This window comes from Antechinus flavipes, chromosome 1 (assembly GCF_016432865.1).
Source record: "Antechinus flavipes isolate AdamAnt ecotype Samford, QLD, Australia chromosome 1, AdamAnt_v2, whole genome shotgun sequence".
NCBI lineage: Eukaryota > Metazoa > Chordata > Mammalia > Dasyuromorphia > Dasyuridae > Antechinus > Antechinus flavipes.
This window is the reverse complement of record NC_067398.1, coordinates 364,643,753-364,663,755: the sequence shown is the minus strand read 5'-3', so window position 1 is coordinate 364,663,755 and position 20,003 is coordinate 364,643,753. Positions and strand designations below refer to the sequence as shown.

At 37.0% G+C, this 20,003-nt stretch overlaps 1 protein-coding gene and 1 long non-coding RNA gene across 2 annotated transcripts in view; one reads left to right on the top strand and one right to left on the bottom strand.

Moving 5' to 3' along the window:
- Nucleotides 1-20,003, bottom strand: part of LOC127543544 (uncharacterized) — a 173,656-nt gene that overhangs the window by 132,682 nt on the left and 20,971 nt on the right. The window lies entirely within an intron of this gene.
- LOC127543543 (urea transporter 2) overlaps nt 274-20,003 on the top strand; it is a 31,535-nt gene continuing 11,805 nt past the window's right edge. The window contains exons 1-8 of the mRNA XM_051969689.1: nt 274-393; nt 6,217-6,299; nt 9,405-9,567; nt 10,548-10,737; nt 12,173-12,301; nt 14,239-14,431; nt 18,484-18,631; nt 19,298-19,432. Coding sequence (XP_051825649.1) covers nt 9,420-9,567; nt 10,548-10,737; nt 12,173-12,301; nt 14,239-14,431; nt 18,484-18,631; nt 19,298-19,432 — 943 coding nt within the window. The 5' untranslated portion in view covers nt 274-393; nt 6,217-6,299; nt 9,405-9,419. The remainder of the gene's footprint in view (nt 394-6,216; nt 6,300-9,404; nt 9,568-10,547; nt 10,738-12,172; nt 12,302-14,238; nt 14,432-18,483; nt 18,632-19,297; nt 19,433-20,003) is intronic.

Genomic DNA, 20,003 nt, shown 5'->3' with positions numbered 1-20,003 from the left:
GTAAGGAGGACTTCCTTCTTAGGAGTTCCCTATACCAAGGAATCATAAGCAGACAGAGACAGAGTTCAGGGAAGGACAATTCACATTTAATGCTTTAAAAATGACAAGCATTGTCCTCACATTAATCCTGTAAGAGAGGCAAAATAAATATAATCTCCATTTTATAGATAAAGAAGTTTAAACTCGGCTCCCTGATTTCACCCTCTCTACTCAGAACACAATTTGGGCTGACTTGAAATTTGTCTCTGATCTTGTACCCCTTGCCAGGTGGCCGTGAGGAGCATCCTCCCAAGGTTGAAGAAAAAGCGGATGAGAGCCTGGAAGCTTTTGTGCCCAGGAGACGGAGCATATTTCACATTGAATGGTCATCCATACGGAGGAGAAGTAGTAAAAGTGAGACTGATGCTTCTTCCTCTTTTTCACTCCTTGTCCTCTCTTTCCATTCTTGTCCTCTCTTCCACTACTGAGGTGGGATGGGGTCTAAGGATGGCAATGGGTTCAGCACAGGCTAGAGAGGTTTTCTGAAAATGAATTTTCCAGAATCCAAACTCTCAGTAAACTGACCCATTCTCCATCCTGGGAACCCTCTTCCTCACATCTGTATCTGTATCCTAAAATGTGGTACCCAGAACTCAACTTAATACCCAGATTTGACCTGATCAGGGCAAAGTACAGAGTAACTGTGTGGGGGTGAGGGGGGAGGTGTACAGAGAAAGAAAGAGAGACAGAGACAAAGAGACAGAGAGATAGATAGAAAAAGAGAGAGAGAGAGAGAGAGAGAGAGAGAGAGAGAGAGAAAGAGAGAGAGAGAGAGAGAGAGAGAGAGAGAGAGAGAGAGAGAGAGAGAGAGGGGGACGGAGAGACAGAGAGAGAAAGCCCCAGTCTATGAGATATCAAGTCTTCTTATGAAGCTCTAGAGAGGATTTTAAAGATGATTTAGTCTAAACCCCTCCCTTTATAGATGAGGAAAACTACTCAACACATTTATGAAGCAACAGTTATATTGCAATCATTGTATTAGTTTCTAGAGGTATCTTATCACCAAACTTATGATTTCACCAATTTACTGAACTCCCAAAGCAGTAATTTCCTCTACCAATACAGGGGGTCACATATTTCACAATATATGGAATTGAGAGTTACTTAGTTAAGCCACTAAAAGATGAGGTGATTTGGTCACCCAGCCAGTATACATAAAAGGTTGGCTTTGATCCTGACTCTGAGACTGATTCTATCCATTATACCTTTCTGCCTTTCATTCCAAAAATAATACAAAAATAAATACAAATTAATTGGAGGGGATAGGGAAGGGACTAACAATAGAGGTCAGGAAGGGCTTTGTGGAGGAAAATTTCTGGCTTTGGAGTTTACCGAGTCAATGAAATCATTAGTCTGGTGAAAGTATAACACATCTATGAAGAAGTTCTCATAAAAAGTAACTAGTTGAGTGGAATTCAAAAGAAGTCATTCTGAGTCCAAATTAGGAAGCTCAGAGGCACAGGAGTTCTTGGACTTGGAATCTGGAAAACATAAGTTCAAATCCCACCTTAAACACTTATTAGTCCTGTGACCCTAGGCAAGTTCAACTCAGTTTCTTCACTGGTAATATGAGAATAATAAATCTGTCTCCCATTATTGTGACAATGTGAAAAGTGCTTTGCAAATCTTAAAGCACTATAAAAATACTGGTCTATCCTTCTACTCCCCATGTGGGACAGCATCTAAACTAAATGGAAGCGTTCTGAAAGATCTTTAAAAGTACATGAGTTTTGTTAATAACAAGCAACTCCATGGTTCTTCAGATCCAGGATTCTGTCTCTGATGAGAACAAGTAGGGATGATTTATAAGAGGGCTTAATGGTTCTGAAAAACTAACCACAACCCTGATAGAAAAGGGATAAGAGATAGGAATAGCAGCAGAATTATATGTGAAATGACTTAATGAAAAATAAGAAATTCTAGAATAGTGGAGAAAACAGGAAGACTTGAAGGAGGAGACAGCCAAGAAGAACCTTTGCACTGCAAAAAAATAAAATAAAATAAAAAGGAATGAAGATATAACATATTTGCTGAACCAACAGTCTCTCACTCCTTCACAAAGCTGGGGAACTATTTTTCCTTGTTCTTATAATATCATTTTCCAACTCAACTCATGATTACAGTTTAATTTCTTAGAAAATTACCTATTACTGCAAAATCTTGGATGTTTAGCAAATGGGTAAAATGAAAATGAGAAAAGAGCCAAATATATTCTAAAAATACATTTATTCTAAAGGACATGTCGTTATTCCCATAATTAACCAGCAGAGGGACCCAAAGAATCAGAAATGCAATATTTCTGCTCAAAAAAAAAATAAAATGAGGTTTTATTAATTTTTGTTTTAGACAGAAAAGGCAGCTAGGTGATGCAGTGGATATAGTTCTGGTCTTAAAATCAAGAAAACTCATCTTTCTGAGTTTAAATATGGCTTCACTCACTAATTGTGTGATCCTGGGCTAGTTACTTCACCCCATTTGCCTCTATTTCCTCATCTGTAAAATGAGCTAGAGAAGAAAATGACGAAGCACTCTAATATCTCTGTCAAGAAAACCCAAATGAGGTCATAGAGACTTGGACTGGACTCAACAACAACAAATTGACAAGACAGACCTGCATTCAAATTCTCAGAAACATAAACAATCACTCTTAATGGAACAATATATTTCTATATGTTCTACTCTTTTCTATATAATTCTATAATATACTCCACTCTCTTCTATATAATTCTACTCTTCCAAAAGACAAGCTACCAAATAGATGAAGACAACCATTGTGTCTCTTACCAGGTTTTTTCTTCTCTGGGCCAAACCCCACTAGCTCTTTCAACAAACTCATATGTCATAATGTTAAAGCCATTCATTATCCTGATTTTACTCCTCTTCTTGTTCTCCTCAGTATCTTTCCTAAAATCTGGTACCTAAACAATGTTCCAGATATGATTTGACCAGGGAAGATTACCTATGATCCCATTAGCTTAATGGTTCTGCTATGTTGTATTTTCAAATCAGGGACTATACAGATATTTCTTCCACATTAGGGGGAGGAGAGGGAAGTTAAGGATGCAAACCACCCCAAACACATAATCTGGAAAATTCACAAAAAATTCTTTTGGCCTCCCTTTGTACCAGAGAAAAAGGCTAATTTTTTTCCTCTTTCTTTATGAGGTGTTTATAGTACCTTATTATAAAATTTGGGTTAATTATTTGATCATCGGCTATATATAGGTCAACATTAAGTAAACATACTTATAATTTTATAAACTATATATATATACATATACACAAAATATATGCATATATGTATGCATATATTTTGTGTATTTCTGAGTTTCTAACTCTTTTCTGCATCATCTGCTGGCCTTCATGTGTCATCTGTAGTTTTCACAAAAGTCCCCCAAAATTCCCATTTAATTTCTAATGCCAACCCTTGAGATAACAAAACCAAGATAGAGAAAATCAAGACGTGGAAGGGACAGCTGAACAGTACAGTGATGTCAAACTCAAAGAAAAAAGGGGCCACTAATCTGTACATAAAGACCCCTATTAACCTAGTCCTAAAACATAATGTAATTTATATTTTATTGTATTTTTATTTGTTTTAGTTAAATATCTTCCAATTACATTTTAATATGGTTTAAGAGCTAGTGTTGCTGGCTACATGTGGCCTCCTCCAGGCTGCCAGTCTGACACCTTGATTTATCCCAAATTCAACCCTTATTTTTTTTTAGACAAATTATGTGGCTTCCTTTATTATGTTTTTTTATCTCAATTTTAAGAAAATACAATTTATCTCTATTAAATATAATATTGTTAAAAATCAATCCAATATTCTTATCTGTACAAAAGTGAGCCTTTATTTAAGATAATAAAAATGTTAAACAACATATACCCGAACATACCTACTTAGAGTTTCAATCAAACTATTAATGTCTACCCTTTGGGGCCAGACATACAACTAACCCTGAATTCACCTAATTGTGCTCCCATCTAACTCACACTTCTCCATTTCTGCCATCAGAATAATTGTGAGGCTTTGAAAAATGCTTTGCTAAAACCTAGGTAATTTACATGTACAACATTCCTTTCTCTACTAGCTAATAATCCTGTCCAAAAAAGACTCCCTATGGTACTCATGTAGAAACAAGCGTCTTTTTGACTTGACAAAAAGACACATTGATGACATGAAGATCGATGAGTATCTACTGCTAAGAACTTCTCTGTTAGCTTGTTATCATAGACATTTTAGAAATCCCAACAGATCACTCATTATTCCACATGGGGTTTGATGACTGATTATCACATTAAAAAATTCAATAAATATAATTACACTTGGAGTCAAAGCCTCAGGGTTTTATTATCCATCTGTCTTGTCTTATTCCAGTAGACCATGGATGGAACAGGATCAGAAAGCAGGAAAATGATAGATTTAAAGCTATAAGGGACCTCAAAAACCATCTAGTTCATTCCTTTCATTTTATGGAACAAGAGACTAATGCCCTTACAGGTTAATGGTGACATAGGTATAATTGTCAGAGACTAGTTTTGGATCCAAGACTTCTTACAACAGTATCATAACCTCTAATTCTAAGTTCTTTATCCTGCATTTGAAAAAGGTCCCAGAAATCAGAATATCTGGGAAATGGGAACATTCAAGTCACTTCAATTGCCTAAGTAATTTAGGGTTGAGTAGAAAGACATTTTTGTTTCAACATTTGCTATTGAAAACTCTCTAATTTGTCTTACCCACTTGATCAAGTCCTGCTTGCTAAATCTACCTTGATTGATTGAGAATCTTGTAGAATGCTGTGGTTCCATTCCTGAGCATCACTGACCACTGTTTAGCCCTTGAGATAGAGACAGAGAGGGGCTAGGAGAGGGAGATGGACCTCTGCTGAACACAAGACTTTTATCTGTGGTGGTTTTGTTGCTGCTGCTTTTACTAAATCTCATTTGTCTCCTTTTCTAGTGATATGTCACCTCCTCCTCCAGGGAATGAAAGCAGGACAGAAAAATAAATTAATTGTACATTGTGGTTAATTGGATTTCAAATAATTAAAGTTTTGGTGACCGAATCCCAGCCACTATGTGCTGCTCAATCTTTTAATAAAAGCTAAATGATTAATATGGTGGTATAGAAAGTACCTGGAATTAAAAAGAAGGATTTGAGTTCAAATCTAACCTCAGACACAACACTTCCTAGCTATGTGACCCTGGGCAATTAATGCCAATTGTTTTCAAAGAAAAAAAAATCCCAGCTCTCTTATTGAACTTTTCTGGATCTTAATTTCATCATCAAAAATATTAGAGATGGGAAGGGATGGGAGGAATACTAGATGATCTCCAAGCTCACTTTCTAGCTCTAATATTTAATTTTCTGTGTTTCTATAAATTGATTAAATAATATTGAGCAGGATGAGAGGGTTTAGAACTAGAAAGCCTCAAAGATTAATTAGGCTGATTCCCCAGTGAAGCAACTTAGGTTCAAAGAGGTTGTGACCTGCCCAAGTCACACAGCCAAATAGTAGAAATATGAATTTTACAGTTGGAAGAGACATTAAAAGACCATACAGGCAGGCATCCTCATTTTACAGATGAGTACTCTTGAGGCCCAGGAAATAGAAGTCATATAGGCAATAAGTAGTAGGTCTGGGATTCAAACTGATCTTAGAATTCCCTGTTCTTTTTCTACCTCATCCCAGTGCTCATGCTGCATCCAACTTACTCAGAAGGGGTTCTATGGAAATACTAGCAGATAAATATTGCCCTTCAGGGATCAGTTTAGATCTACTTTTGCTAAAATGCCAACTGCACCCAGAGAAAGAACTGATTATGTCTGAATACAGATTGAAGCATTCTTTCTCTCTCTCTCTCTTTCTTTATAACTTAATTTTTCTTGATCGTTTTTATTTTAATTAAGGTGGGAGATCTATGTTTTCTTTCATAACGTGATTTTTATGGAAATTTTTTGCATAACTTCAGGTGCAATTTCTTAATTGTGGATAGGGATAAAAGAGAAATTCTAAAATTCAAAAGTTTTAAAAAGAAATGTAATTTTTTTGTTTTGAATGTAACTGGGGGAAAATATTAAATAAAATTTAAAAATTTAAAAAAAAAAAAGGAAATACTAGCACAGTGGTGTCCTAACCTACCAACATTCTCTTTCTTTTCTTTCTCCAGTATTTGGAAGACCTGAACATCAAGAGAGACAAAGCAAGGATCAGTTTCCATATCCCTACCGAAAGCCCACCCACGAATTTCTTGTGAGTATTGAAAGAAACCTCTTAAAGCATGCGAAATAGCCAAGAGAGAAGTAGCTCCCATAATAGAAGTAACCCCATCATTCAGCCATATCCAACTCTTCATGACACTATTTGAGGTTTTCTTGGCAAAAATACTAGATAGTTTGCCATTTCCTTCTCCAGTTCATTTTATAGATGAGGAAACTGAGGCAAATAGGACTTGCCCAGAGTCATACAGTTAATAAATAGCTAGATTTGAACTCACAAAGATGAGTCCTTCTGATTCCAGGCTTGAAACTCTATTTATCGTGCTATCTAGATGCCCCCATTATGGAATTAAATCAGTTAAGTTACTTAGAACAAGGTTGGGAAAAGTTGATAGCTCCCAGTTCCAAAATGAACAATCACCACTCTATTTGGGCACAAACTGAAATTTTCAATTTAAGGTATTTTAATTTTTCAGCTGAGCCTATGGTATATAAACTAAATAGAACCCAAGGTCATTGGTAGCTAGGTACAGGACAATAGTCATTCATATGGTAAGAGCTCATATTGCTAGAATTTTCTAAGCTTCATAGAGGCATTTAAGTAGCTCAGTAGATAGAGGATGGGGCCTGGAGTCAGAAAGACTCATTTTCACGAATTCAAGTCTGGGCTCAGACACTTATTAGCTGTATGACCCTGAACAAGTCACATAATCCTGTTTGCCTCAGTTTCCTTATCTGTAAAATGAGTTGGAGAAGAAAACGGCAAACAACTCTGGTATCTTTGTCAAGAAAACTCCAAATGGGATCATGGAAGAGTAGAATACAACTTAAAGTTTCATAAAATGTTTCCTCCCAACCTATCCCAATCTTAAGAAACTTAGTCTGGAAGGTTTGATAACTTATCCATAATCATGAAGTTAAGTAAATCTCAGAATCACTTTTCCAAGGTTAGCATTATGTTAGGGTAGTTGACAAAGCAGTTGGGTCCTGGGTTCAAATTCCAATTCCACCATCTATACCATTTGTGTAATTAAAAAGTCATTGGACATGGATGGGCTTGAGTTTCTTTGATCTATAAAATACTGGGAGGGGAAGCAGAAGATAGACTGCCACACTGCCTCAGAAATATCTATCCCCTTGACTTGATGCAGTAGGATTTACTTACCACAAAGATATTAGAGCAATCTAGGAAGATTAACATTATAAATCAGATAGACAGCTAGGTAGCTAGAGAAATACTTACATGCATAATTATATAATAAATTTTTATCATATAATGTATAATGCATATCTTTAGACTTGGAATTTACATGTGTATGTATATGACATATTACATAGACATATAAATACATATAGATATAGAAACTCTCACAGAAACATGCATAATTGAAATATAAATCTAGGTAAAGACATTCATTCAATTTGGTTCCAACTTATTTGAAGAGACTGCAGGTCTGGTGATCATCATTACTAGATTTCCCATATTGAAGATCCTTACATTTTGTATTGCCAGAGTTGAGATAATATAACAACATTTAGTTGGTGCTTTAAGGTTTGCAAAGTGTTTTACAAATATTTTTATTTGATACTCACAAAAACCCTGGGAGTAAAGTGCTATTTTATCCTCATTTTACATATGAGGAAACTGAGGAAACTAGAAGTTAAGTGATTTGCTGGGCAAATCATACAACTAGTAATTGTCTAGCGCTTCATTTGAACTTAGGTCTGACTGATTCCAGTCCTGTGCTCTGTCCCCTAAAATTGCCTAACTGAAAGGAGAAAGCCCTCTTTCCTATAGAAAAAGCTTTGGACCTACTGTGAGAATCAATAACTTATTTTTTTTAAAAAGCCCCAGGAGATGGAAAATAGAAAATAGTAACACTGCTTCTATTGATCAAGCTGAGTCTGATTAGTAGCCTACATTTTAGACATTAACAGTACATTGCTGGACAGGGTATCTGTTGTTGAGGGAAAGAGGTAAGAGTTCACTGCTGATTGTTATGTTATGTGGTAGAATCAACTTTTGCTCCTCTCAAAATTCTCAAACGTATTCTTAGGATTTAAAACTGGAAGAGACTATAGTGATTATTAATTCAAACTTACCCCTTACCCCCACATTATTCCATAAGGAAGGAAACTGAGGCAGACACGTTAAATGTCTTGCTGGAAGTCAAGTGAGAAGTAGCAGAGAACAAATCTAGAGTAGTTTCTATTATGGCATTAGGTAGGTAGCAAAGTGGCTAAAATGCCAAGCCTGAAGCCAAGAAGATCTGAATTCAAATCTATCCTCAGATATGTACTAGCTACATGACCCTGGAAAAAGCCATTTAATCTCTATCTTGGTTCCCTCAACTATAAAATAGGTTTACCTCCCAAGCAACTACCTCCCAAGGCTATTGTGAGGATCTAATAAGATAATATTTATTGAGTGTTTAGCACAGGGTCTGGAATACAGTAATCACGTAATAAATGCTTATTCTTTTCTTTCTGCTGGATCTTCACCATACAAAAAGAAAGGTGCTTATGTGCAACTCTACATCAGAACTCTTTTCACACATCAATCTGCATTTGATTTTTACCAACACATTCATCCTATCTTTGGGATGTTCTTTGGACTTGTACACAAAGACACAGATCCTCAATCTTAGCCAAAGAGATACCAAGTGGTTTTTTCTCAGCACCACTCAAATCAAACTTCAGCTGCAGACATTGTCATCCAGAGCATTCCATCATTTCCCTTCCCAAAAGCAGTCACAAATTCTTCCTCTTTTCAATACCTCTTCCTGCTTCCTCCCTCACTGTTCTCACTTCCCCCAAAGTTATCCTAATAATGTCACTTTGGTTTTTGTTTTGTGCTTTTTTTTAATGGCACTTTATATGTTTTGCAACATCCTCATGAACATTGCTTTCCCCTCACAACAACCCTAGATGATGGAGAAAGCAAAGATTATCCCCTTTTGAGTCTGAGGAACAGAAAGATCATCTATCTATATATACAGTAAGGATGAAAATCAGCGGCAGAACATGGTTTCTTGGCTTTTTTTTTTTTTTTGGTCCAGTAAATTTTCTATCATACTCCACTTCAATGGAAGAGTTACAGGTTATAAAAATCTGTTCTTTCTACCATTCCCTCATGCAGGATCTCAGTAACAGCATGGAAGACAGTACTGAGATCAAGGTGGAAACAAGCGTGACCAAGACCTCTCGGATCCAAAATTCCTTAGCCACTGGTGGGAAAAGACTCAGCAAAGCCTTCAGTTACATTACAGGAGAAATGAAGGAATGTGGAGAGGGGCTTAAAGGTAAAGAATCAGCATGAACAGTCCCACTCAGAAGAGATTATCTCCTACTGGCACTCAGGGGAAAAGCAAAGTCTTGCCCAAGAAACATGACTCAAATAATTACCTACTCAGAGATTAGAGTTTTTCAAGAAAAGCTCTGTGACTCTATGTAGCAACCCCTAAACTGCCTAAAGGGAATTATAATTGTATTTTCCTTCACGAATTTATGTGTTGTAAGAACTAGAAGGAACCTTCTGATCCAATACCTGTATTTGATGGGTGAGCAAACTAATGCTGAGAAGTGACGTGGCTTACCTGAGGTCACACAGATAATGGCTCTGGAGGTTCAAGCCTTGCCTCTGATATCTATAACCTCAATGACCTTGGATTAGGCACCTCATCTCGATAAAATGAGGATATTACATTAGAATATTTTTGAGGATATTACATTAGACTTTCAGCTCTAGTTCTATGACAAGCTGTGAGCTAGGTCTTCTAAATCCAAGTTCACAGGCCTTTATCCAACATCAGAATAGCCATTTAACTCAGGAATTCTCAACTAGTATTTATAAATCTGGAAAAAAAAAAAAAAGAAAGAAAAGTTCAAGCTTTTAAAAAAAATCTTCTAAAATCAGAAAAATTGGTTTCTTTTATAGTTCTATATATTTTGTTTTGTGTTTAAAAAACATTATTCTGAGATGGAATCCATAGGCTTCCCTTGATTGCCAAAATAATCCATCCATTTTTCCATAAGAAAAAAAAAAAGGTAACAAACCCCACCCCATCCCACCCCACCCAAGGCTATACAATGGTTTAAATGTGTACTAAGTATAAACCCTGCTTTAGACAAAAGGGAAATAATGATATTTCCTCTCTAGTGTGTGTGTCCCTCCTCCCAAATGCCTAATTCAATATTAGGGTACAGTGTTAGTACAATGGCTTTGCATGCATTAGCCTGGCATTCCTGGGAGCTCCCTAAGGAAACTGTCTTCCTCTTCCAGACAAGTCTCCAGTATTCCAGTTCCTGGATTGGATCTTAAGGGGAACATCTCAAGTCATGTTTGTGAACAATCCTCTCAGTGGTCTCATCATCATTCTTGGCCTCTTTGTCCAGAACCCCTGGTGGGCCATCTCAGGCTGTTTGGGAACCATCATTTCTACTCTGACAGCCCTTATCCTGAGTCAGGACAGGTAAGTCCTGAGGGCTACATAATCCAGCAGCCCAAGGGCAAGTTTCCTAAGAGTGCCATCGGTAGGTAGACTTTAAGTTCAAGCCAGACAGCTAATTGCACATGTTTCTACAGCAATTCAAGATTTCCAGAAAAAATTTTTCCAGAGTTACCCTAGGAGGCGGGCAGCACAAATATTTTTAATCCTATTTTACAGAATGGAAGACTTTGTAACGTCAATCTTCTCTCCTCATTCCTTCTATCCCTCAGAGTGATAGAGCTGATTTTCCCTCCTAAAAGCTATCTTCCAATGAGATTTCATCTAGAAGAAAATACTCTAATGACATAGTTAAAAGTTCAATGAAAAGACCAATGATGATTTCCTAAATATTTAGGGAATTAACACAAATATATAATCAATATATTCTTCAATGGAAAAATGGTCTCTGGATACAAATAAATACTTCTCAAAACAGTTGCAAACTCTCAACTACATGAAGTATTGTTTCAAATTCCTAAAAATGAGAGAAAAGTCTACATGAATTTTAGGGTGTGGAAAGGTAATAAATAGCTGGTAGTCCAGTGTGATAAATATCTTGTGGATAAACTTGAGGAGAAATTGTTATATTATAGGCAACTCCCAAGTAAGGAAATTCTTTCTACTAATGCAGACAGTCAATTACTCAGCAACTCACAGTTTTGGAAAGTTGGCGAGATTCCTAAAAGGTTATCCTCTTAGTTTATCTAAAGTTACACAGACAATGTATGTCAAAGGCAGAAATGGAACTCTTCCTAGCTTCCAGTCCATGCCAGACTAGCCTCCATCCCCAAGTTTTCCCCATCCAGCTTGTTCTCATTGGTGCCATTTGGCGTTCCACACCTTGCTTTTCTTTCTCCCTCCCTTTACCTATCTCTCATTTCATTCCTTTAAAGACCTGCTTTCTTCAATAAAGTCAAATGGCCTCTCTCTACCTCAGTTTCCATCATTTTATAAAATGAGGCTGTCAGAGGTATGTGACTTTCCTAAAGTCATACAGGTAGTAAATGACAAAGCTGGGATTCATATCCAAGTCTTCCAAACCCAAGTCACAGATCATAGATTGGGGATAATCAAAACCCCTTCATTTTAGAATTGAGGAAATTAAGGTCCAGAGAATCCAGACCTTTTAACTTCAAATCTAACATTCTTTCCATTATGGCACCAGTGTCAGTAATCCTTCAAGGGTCAGTGATTTAGAACAGAATAATAATTTATTCCAGGGATATTCTCATTGTCCTAAAGGACTTTAGGAGCATTTTTAATCCCAGAGGACATGAATTTCTGATGGCAGAAGTTTGGACTCTGGGAGAGGCTAGGGGATCGAGGGCAAGGAAATACCTTGGTCTCTCTAAACAGGCCATGGAGGACTCCATCTTCACTATCCTCTCACTTGCATTCTGTGCTCCTCTATCCCCAGGTCATCAATTGCAGCAGGACTTCATGGCTACAATGGAGTACTAGTGGGCTTGCTGATGGCTGTGTTTTCAGAGAAAGGGGATTATTACTGGTGGCTTTTGCTCCCTGTCATTGTTATGTCCATGACCTGGTAAGTTCCATCAATAAAGTTGTGGGTATAAGTTAAATGCCTCTCCCTACTACTCAGACACATCCTAGCTATATGACCCTGGGTACATCACTTAGCCCTGTTTTCTCAGTGTTTTTATCTGTAAAATGAACTGAAGAAGAAAATACCAAACCACTGCAGCATCTCTTCCCAAAAAAACCCAAATGGGATCATGAAGAGTCCAGAAATGACTGGACAACAGCAGCTGTACTCCCCAGGTCTTTTCAAAGTCTCTTTTCTCTGTTTGGGAGGACCTAAATCCTAAATCCCCCTGTCCTGTCCTGTCGGTTGGTTATAAGCTCCCAAACCTTCCTAGCATCCTTATCTACCTTCTACCCTCTGAACTGAGAGGTCATTCTGCCCCCAGTGTAGCCAGTATCACCACCATTACCTCTTGAATGCTTGGCCACTATGTGAGACACATTCAGCACAGACAAGGAGCATGGAGCCCCTTTGGTTCTTCTTCCTCCCCCAGGGATACAGACAATATGTCACCATGGGCAAAGCACTAGCTCTGGAATTTGAGAATCTGAGTTCAAATCTTTCCTCTGATGAATACTATTATCTGTACAACTGCAGACAAGCCACTTAACCTTTTTCACCTTAATTTACTGTATTGTATAAAGATGGATCAGATAGCTTCTAATGTATCTTCCAACTCTAGATCTGTCATTCTATGAAAGAGCAATGGCTCTGGAATCTCTGCCCTCTAAGGGTTTTCAATTCAATGAAGGAAGACAGCACAGAAAAGAAGGTGGGAAAAGGGAGGTCGGGAGAGAATGTTGCAATTTGTGTTGGTGGAAAAAATATCTGTACTTATGACATCTCAGATCCTTGAAGTATCGAAGAGGAAACAGCTTTTTCTTCAGCACACAAAAGCTTTTTCTATGATATGTCTACACTGATAGCTAGAATGCTTTCTATCATTGATTAAAACAATTTTTAACTCAATCTGACTTTAGGGTTCATGAAACGTGTCCAGGAAAATATTTGTAGATGAAGAGAGTCTTTTGGCTCAAAGTGCACAGCCCTTGCCCCTTTGCCCAGTTATTCTTTTTTTAAAAATAGGTTTTTTTTTAATTTTCAAAATACATGCAAAGATAGTTTTCAACATTCATCCTTGCAAAACCCTGTGTTTCAAATTTTTCTCTCTCCCTCCTATCCCTCTTCCCTGTAGCAAATAATGGAATTCTTCTAAACATATTTTCACATTTATCATGCAGCATGAGAAAAATCAAATCTAAAAGGGAAAAAAAAGCAACTTTTCCACTATTCTTAAACCTGATACTCTAGAGCAGGGGTTCTTAAAAAAAAATGCAAGTTTGTGGACTGCAGTTTAAGAGGAAAGGAGAAACGGAGGTAGAGAATTGCATTTCACTATATTTGGTTAATTTATAATCTTACAAACTTTATTTTATTCATTTCTAAATATGAATCTGAGAAAGTGTCCATAGCCTTCTCCATTCTATTAGAAGTTTCCTCCAAAAGGTTCAGAACTGTTTTCAAGTCCAAAAGTGACAACAGAAAGCGAGGTACTCTGCCTCCTTGTCAAAGACTTCTGGCACTCTTCAGTGTGCTCCAGCCAAGAAATTCCTAGAATTCCAAGGAGATTCCAGGATGCCCACAATTGGCTGCTACGGGATCATTAAAAAGAGCAAAGGAAAGAAGGCAAAAAGTTTGAGTGGAGAATCTGATGAGACCAAGCTTGACACAGAACTACTGGGCGGAGGGGCAAAAAATCCCTGAAGGAGACTCCTGGAGCAAGGATTCCCAGTTCCCTGTTTGGTCATTTCCTAGAGTCCATAAGAATAAAACTGTGTGCTTTTAAATGTTCATACACATACGGGCACACAGACACACACACAAAAGACAGAAAGGTTAATTAAAGTGCGTTCTTAAATTCTCCTTTCCATTCCCAGCCCGATTCTTTCCAGTGCCCTGGGCACCATCTTCAGTAAATGGGACCTCCCAGTCTTCACATTGCCATTCAACATTGCTGTGTCACTGTACATGGCAGCCACGGGTCATTACAACCTCTTCTTCCCCACGATTCTGGTGCAGCCCATCACCTCAGTGCCCAACATCACCTGGTCTGAGGTCCAAGTGCCTCTGGTAAGTGTCACTGAAGGCAGAAGAGAAGCCTTGCATTAAATTGGTTTTTGAAAATGGTATTTACTTTCCTGGGAACACAGCTCTCCCTACAACTGTGTAATTGCATGGTTAAGCTATTATGTACACAAAGTGGTTTTTTTTTTATTTGTCTTTGATTATTTTTGACAATCAGTTAAGACTTCTCAACTCTTCCCCCTGAAAAAAAACTTCTATGGTTTCTTATTGACTCTCTTACACAAACTCTTCAATTGGTCATTACAATCTCTTCTTCCCCATGATTCTGGTGCAGTTTTAAAATGTAATATTTGCTGTCTTTCATTATACTTTATTTTTAAATACTTTTTTATTGATACTTTTTGTTGTTATGCTCCCTTTCATTCGGAACACATTCCTCTCCTTTCTCCTACCCAAGGAGCCATCTGTAATAAGATTTTAAAAGGAAATGGAGAAAAAAAAATAGAACAGCAAAACTGATGATCTCCGTCTAGCAGGCAGTACATAGAGCATTGTATATCCAAAATAGCTCACTTCGGCATTGGATTTTCTCAATTTTTCTCCGGGGCCAAGCTTGCTCATTATAATTATAATGAGTTTTCTTTTTTGTTTCTGTTTTATTTAGTTGTGGTTGTGGTCATGTATATATTGATTCCTTAAAAGATAAATTTTTAGTAAGTCAATTTAATAAATATTTAATATTAGAAGGTTTCTCCAAAAGGTTCAGAACTGTTTTCACGTCCAAAGGTGACAACAGAAAGTGAGGTACTCTGCTTCTAGTAGGAGCTAGACACTGTACACTAGATGCTAAGGATATCAAAAGATAAGGGGGAAAAACAGAGAGCCTTTAAAGGCTACATTATCATTGGGGGCTATGATGAGTACACAGAGAAGTAAATACTAGTCAGTTTGAAAAAGCAGACAACACAGAAATTAGGCATGGACCCACACTTAACACCATATACCAAGATAAGATCAAAATGGGTCCATGACCTAGGCATAAAAACAAGATTATAAATAAATTAGAGGAACATAGAATAGTTTATCTCTCAGACTTGTGGAGGAAAAAGAAATTTGTGACCAAAGATGAACTAGAGACCATTACTGATCACAAAATAGAAAATTTTGATTACATCAAATTAAAAAGCCTTTGTACAAACAAAACTAATGCAAACAAGATTAGAAGGGAAGCAACAAACTGGGAAAACATCTTCACAGTTAAAGGTTCTGATAAAGGCCTCATTTCTAAAATATATAGAGAACTGACTCAAATTTATAAGAAATCAAGCCATTCTCCAATTGATAAATGGTCAAAGGATATGAACAGACAATTTTCAGAGGATGAAATTGAAACTATTACCACTCATATGAAAGTGTTCCAAATCATTATTGATCAGAGAAATGCAAATTAAGACAACTCTGAGATACCACTACACACCTGTCAGATTGGCTAAGATGACAGGAAAAAATAATGATGAATGTTGGAGGGGATGCGGGAAAACTGGGACACTAATGCATTGTTGGTGGAGTTGTGAATGAATCCAACCATTCTGGAGAGCAATCTGGAACTATGCCCCAAAAGTTATCAAATTGTGCGTACCCTTTGTTCCAGCAGTGTTACTTCTGGGCTTATATCCCAAAGAAATACTAAAGAAGGGAAAGGGACCTGTATGTGCCAAAATGTTTGTAGCAGCCCTGTTTGTAGTGGCTAGAAACTGGAAAATGAATGGATGCCCATCAATTGGAGAATGGCTGGGTAAATTGTGGTATATGAATGTTATGGAATATTATTGTTCTGTAAGAAATGACCAGCAGGATGAATACAGAGAGAACTGGCGAGACTTACATGAACTGATGCTGAGTGAAATGAGCAGAACCAGGAGATCATTATACACTTCGACAACGATATTGTATGAGGACATATTTTGATGGAAGTGGATTTCTTTGACAAAGAGGCCTAACTGAGTTTCAATTGATAAATGACGGACAAAAGCAACTACACCCAAAGAACGAACACTGGGAAACGAATGTGAACTATCTGCATTTTTGTTTTTCTTCCCGGGTTATTTATACCTTCTGAATCCAATTCTCCCTATGCAACAAGAGAACTGTTCGGTTCTGCAAACATATATTGTATCTAGGATATACTGCAACATATCCAACATATAAAGGACTGCTTGCCATCTAGGGGAGGGGGTGGAGGGAGGGAGGGGAAAAAAAATCGGAAAAGAAACAAGTGCAAGGGATAATGTTGTCAATATAAAGTAATCATTGAATAAAAATTAAAAAAAAAAAAAAAGGTTAGTAGAACCATACCAAAAAAAAAAAAAAAAAAAAAAAAAGCAGCCAACATTTAAAAAAAGTAATTACTAGAGTTTGTCTTGAAGGAAGAGAAGGATTTTGAGAAACAAAGATAAAGGGACAATGTATTCCAGACAACCTGTGAAAACTCACAAAAAGAGGAAAGGGAATGTTAAGTTCCAAAGAACTGCTCCAGTCTGGCTGGAGCCAAGAATTCATAAAGGAGAATAATAAGAAATATCTGGAAAGATAGATTGGAACTAGAATGTAGACGACCAATTGAAGAGTTTATGTAAGAGAGTCAATAAGAAACCATAGAAAGTTTTTGTGCAGGGGGAAGAGTTGAGAAGTCTAACATTCAACTGATTGTCAAAAATAATCAAAGCATTTCAAGCTGCAAGGGGTCTTTGGTTGATCAATTGAAACAGATTGCTAGCAAATTCTAATTTGGAGATTAGCCTCAAAGATGAGATAAGAGATAATCCTCTTCCTGCTTCTTTGCAGATATGGAAGCCCATACCCCTGCATATAATACAAGACTTTTTTTTTTTTTTTTAACATGTTGATTGAAGTTTTTTCCCTTAGTTTTTGTTCTTTATAAGCGATGGCTTTCTGGGAGGGGACAAGTAAGGAACACACTGGGAAGTGTATTTGACATAAAATCAAAAGGGATCAATTTTTTTTTCAAAGAAAAAGGTTGTGATAATCGAAGAAAAAAAAAAAAAAGCAGTGGGATTGAGTTATGGGATTGATATGCAACTGGAGACAACAGCCAGAAGCAGCAGGAGGATGACCTCTTTCCCAGATAGGGCTCTATTATTCCACTATGGATAAGTTACTTTATTATTTCAGTTTCTCATCTGTAAAGTGAGAGTGTTAGAGAAGATAGCATGAGACTGCTTTCAGCTTTAACACACTTTGATTTTGAGTGGTGTAATGTAACACAAAATCCTTAAGTTAAATAGTTCCACTCATTTTGGGGGAGGGAGTGGGCTGTGGAACTTACTACACAGCCCTTTCTTTGTATTTTTTACATCAAAGATGTCAAATTCATGTAGAAGGTGCCAATACTCTCCCTGGTGGTCTGAATCAGATTAAAATGTAGTTGGGGAATATTTAACACAAACAAAAAAAATTTTTAATAAAGCATAATGAAAGACAGCTAATATTACATTTTAAAACTAAGTCACTATGCCACACTAGGGATTCTTTCTTATTCATTAATGGCCTCTTTTTCTACTCACGTTTTACACCACTGCTTTAAATGAGAGACCTAGGCATGTAAATCCTCCAAAAATTTGAGATTAAAAGTTTGCATTCTTATTACGTTTTATTTGATTGAAATAAATTAAATAAACCAACTCTGAAGTTGAGAAGATGAGAGTTCAAATCCACCCTCAAACACTTATTAATTGTGTAAGCCTGAACAAATCATTTAATCCCAATTTCCTCCTTCTTCCCTCCCAAAAAAACTATATGAAAAATGATAGTGAAATATGCCATCCTAAATTATAGATATTTTTTAAATATTATAATCTACCCTCTCTTCAGTTTGAAGAGGAGAAAAATTAGTCTCTGAGAAAATGACTTGTCTAAGGCCACACACTCTTTGGTGAGAAAGTCAGACCTAGAACTTGAAAGTCCAGCCTTCTAGTTTAGTAGAATTTCCATTTTATGGTGAGTCTTCTTTCACTGTAATTGAATTCTGCTATATCATCTACCTGTATAATAAGCATGTTATTGTATGATGCTTACAGCTTTTGAGAGCCATTCCAGTTGGAATTGGTCAGGTGTATGGCTGTGATAACCCCTGGACTGGAGGCATTTTCCTGATAGCTCTTTTCATATCTTCACCACTTATTTGTTTGCACGCTGCAATTGGATCTACCATGGGGATGTTAGCAGGTATGGTCTTGTTGTTCACCCATCACCAATGATCAGGGAGAACATTGGTACCCAGGGTAACTCTTTAACAAAATTATGAGGTTAGTGAGGTGATATTCCCTTTTAATATTCCAGTCTCCAGTTTCTTTGGATATTCATTCTCTGAGAATACCCCCACAGTCCACTTCAAGTACCTAGCCAGTCTTTAGGCTGTCTAGCCTTGCCCTTCCCCCGTTTTCAGTATATATCAGTCATTTACAACTTAGTATATTTTTTTTATTTCTGAATTCAAAGTTTTTTCTCTATTTATAGAATAAAATGGTATCTATCAGGATTACAAGAATTTTTAGTGATCATCTCTCAAATAAAACAAATATTTTGGGGACCAAGAAGCCTTATCTATATTCCTGAAAGGTTACTCTTTGGGCAATCATGCTATAACTAACGCCAGCCCTTACAGAGCCCACTGTCAATTGTTCTCTCTTCAACTGCATTAATATTGAATGAAACCCCAAGCTTAAATTTCCTAAGGTATCACTGGCTCTGGAATGTGCAAAGAAAAACAGATAGAAAATATAAAAATAATAAATTGTTCAGTGGCACTGCTCTATCGCCAAAGTGGCCCTATATGTACCAGCTGTACCTAGATGTACTAGATAATATAAATGTCTGTTTTTTTTCTTCCAGCCCTCACTCTGGCAACACCTTTTGAGTCAATCTACTTTGGCCTATGGGGATACAACAGTACACTGGCCTGCATAGCAATAGGAGGAATGTTCTATGTCATCACCTGGCAGACACACCTCCTTGCAATCACCTGTGGTAGGTACCTAAACCTAATTCCCTTTGTGGGACTGCTGTATGTTGGGGTGTGTGTGGTTATTTGAAGCACGGTGTTGTACAAAAAAAGAGTGGACATGGAGGCAAGAAGCCACTGACCAGACTCAATCATGAGTGAGCCCTTTGATCTTTCTACAATTCAGTTTCTTCCTTTGCAAAATAAGATTCACAAGACTCTATCCTACCTACCTATATGACCAAAGCACTTTTCAAACTTCAAAGTACTGAGTAAACATGGATCATTTAAATAAATCTGATTTATACAAATCCTCTACAGATTTCTCTACCTGGGAAAAGGCATGCCTACCTTATAGGGCTATTACAGACCAAATTGGCGCGGTCAGGGTAACAATCCCTAGTTTATAATAAACATGTAACAATGATGTAGCATATTTGACTTAGTTTCAAAATCTGATATTATTATGTATCTCTTATACTTTTATTTATTTTGTTAAATATTTCCCAGTTACATTTTAATTTACACAAAAGTTCTTTCGGGGAAAAATTGTTTGCTTTACAAAGGGATTCTTTCCTTTCCAAAAGAATTCCTGGT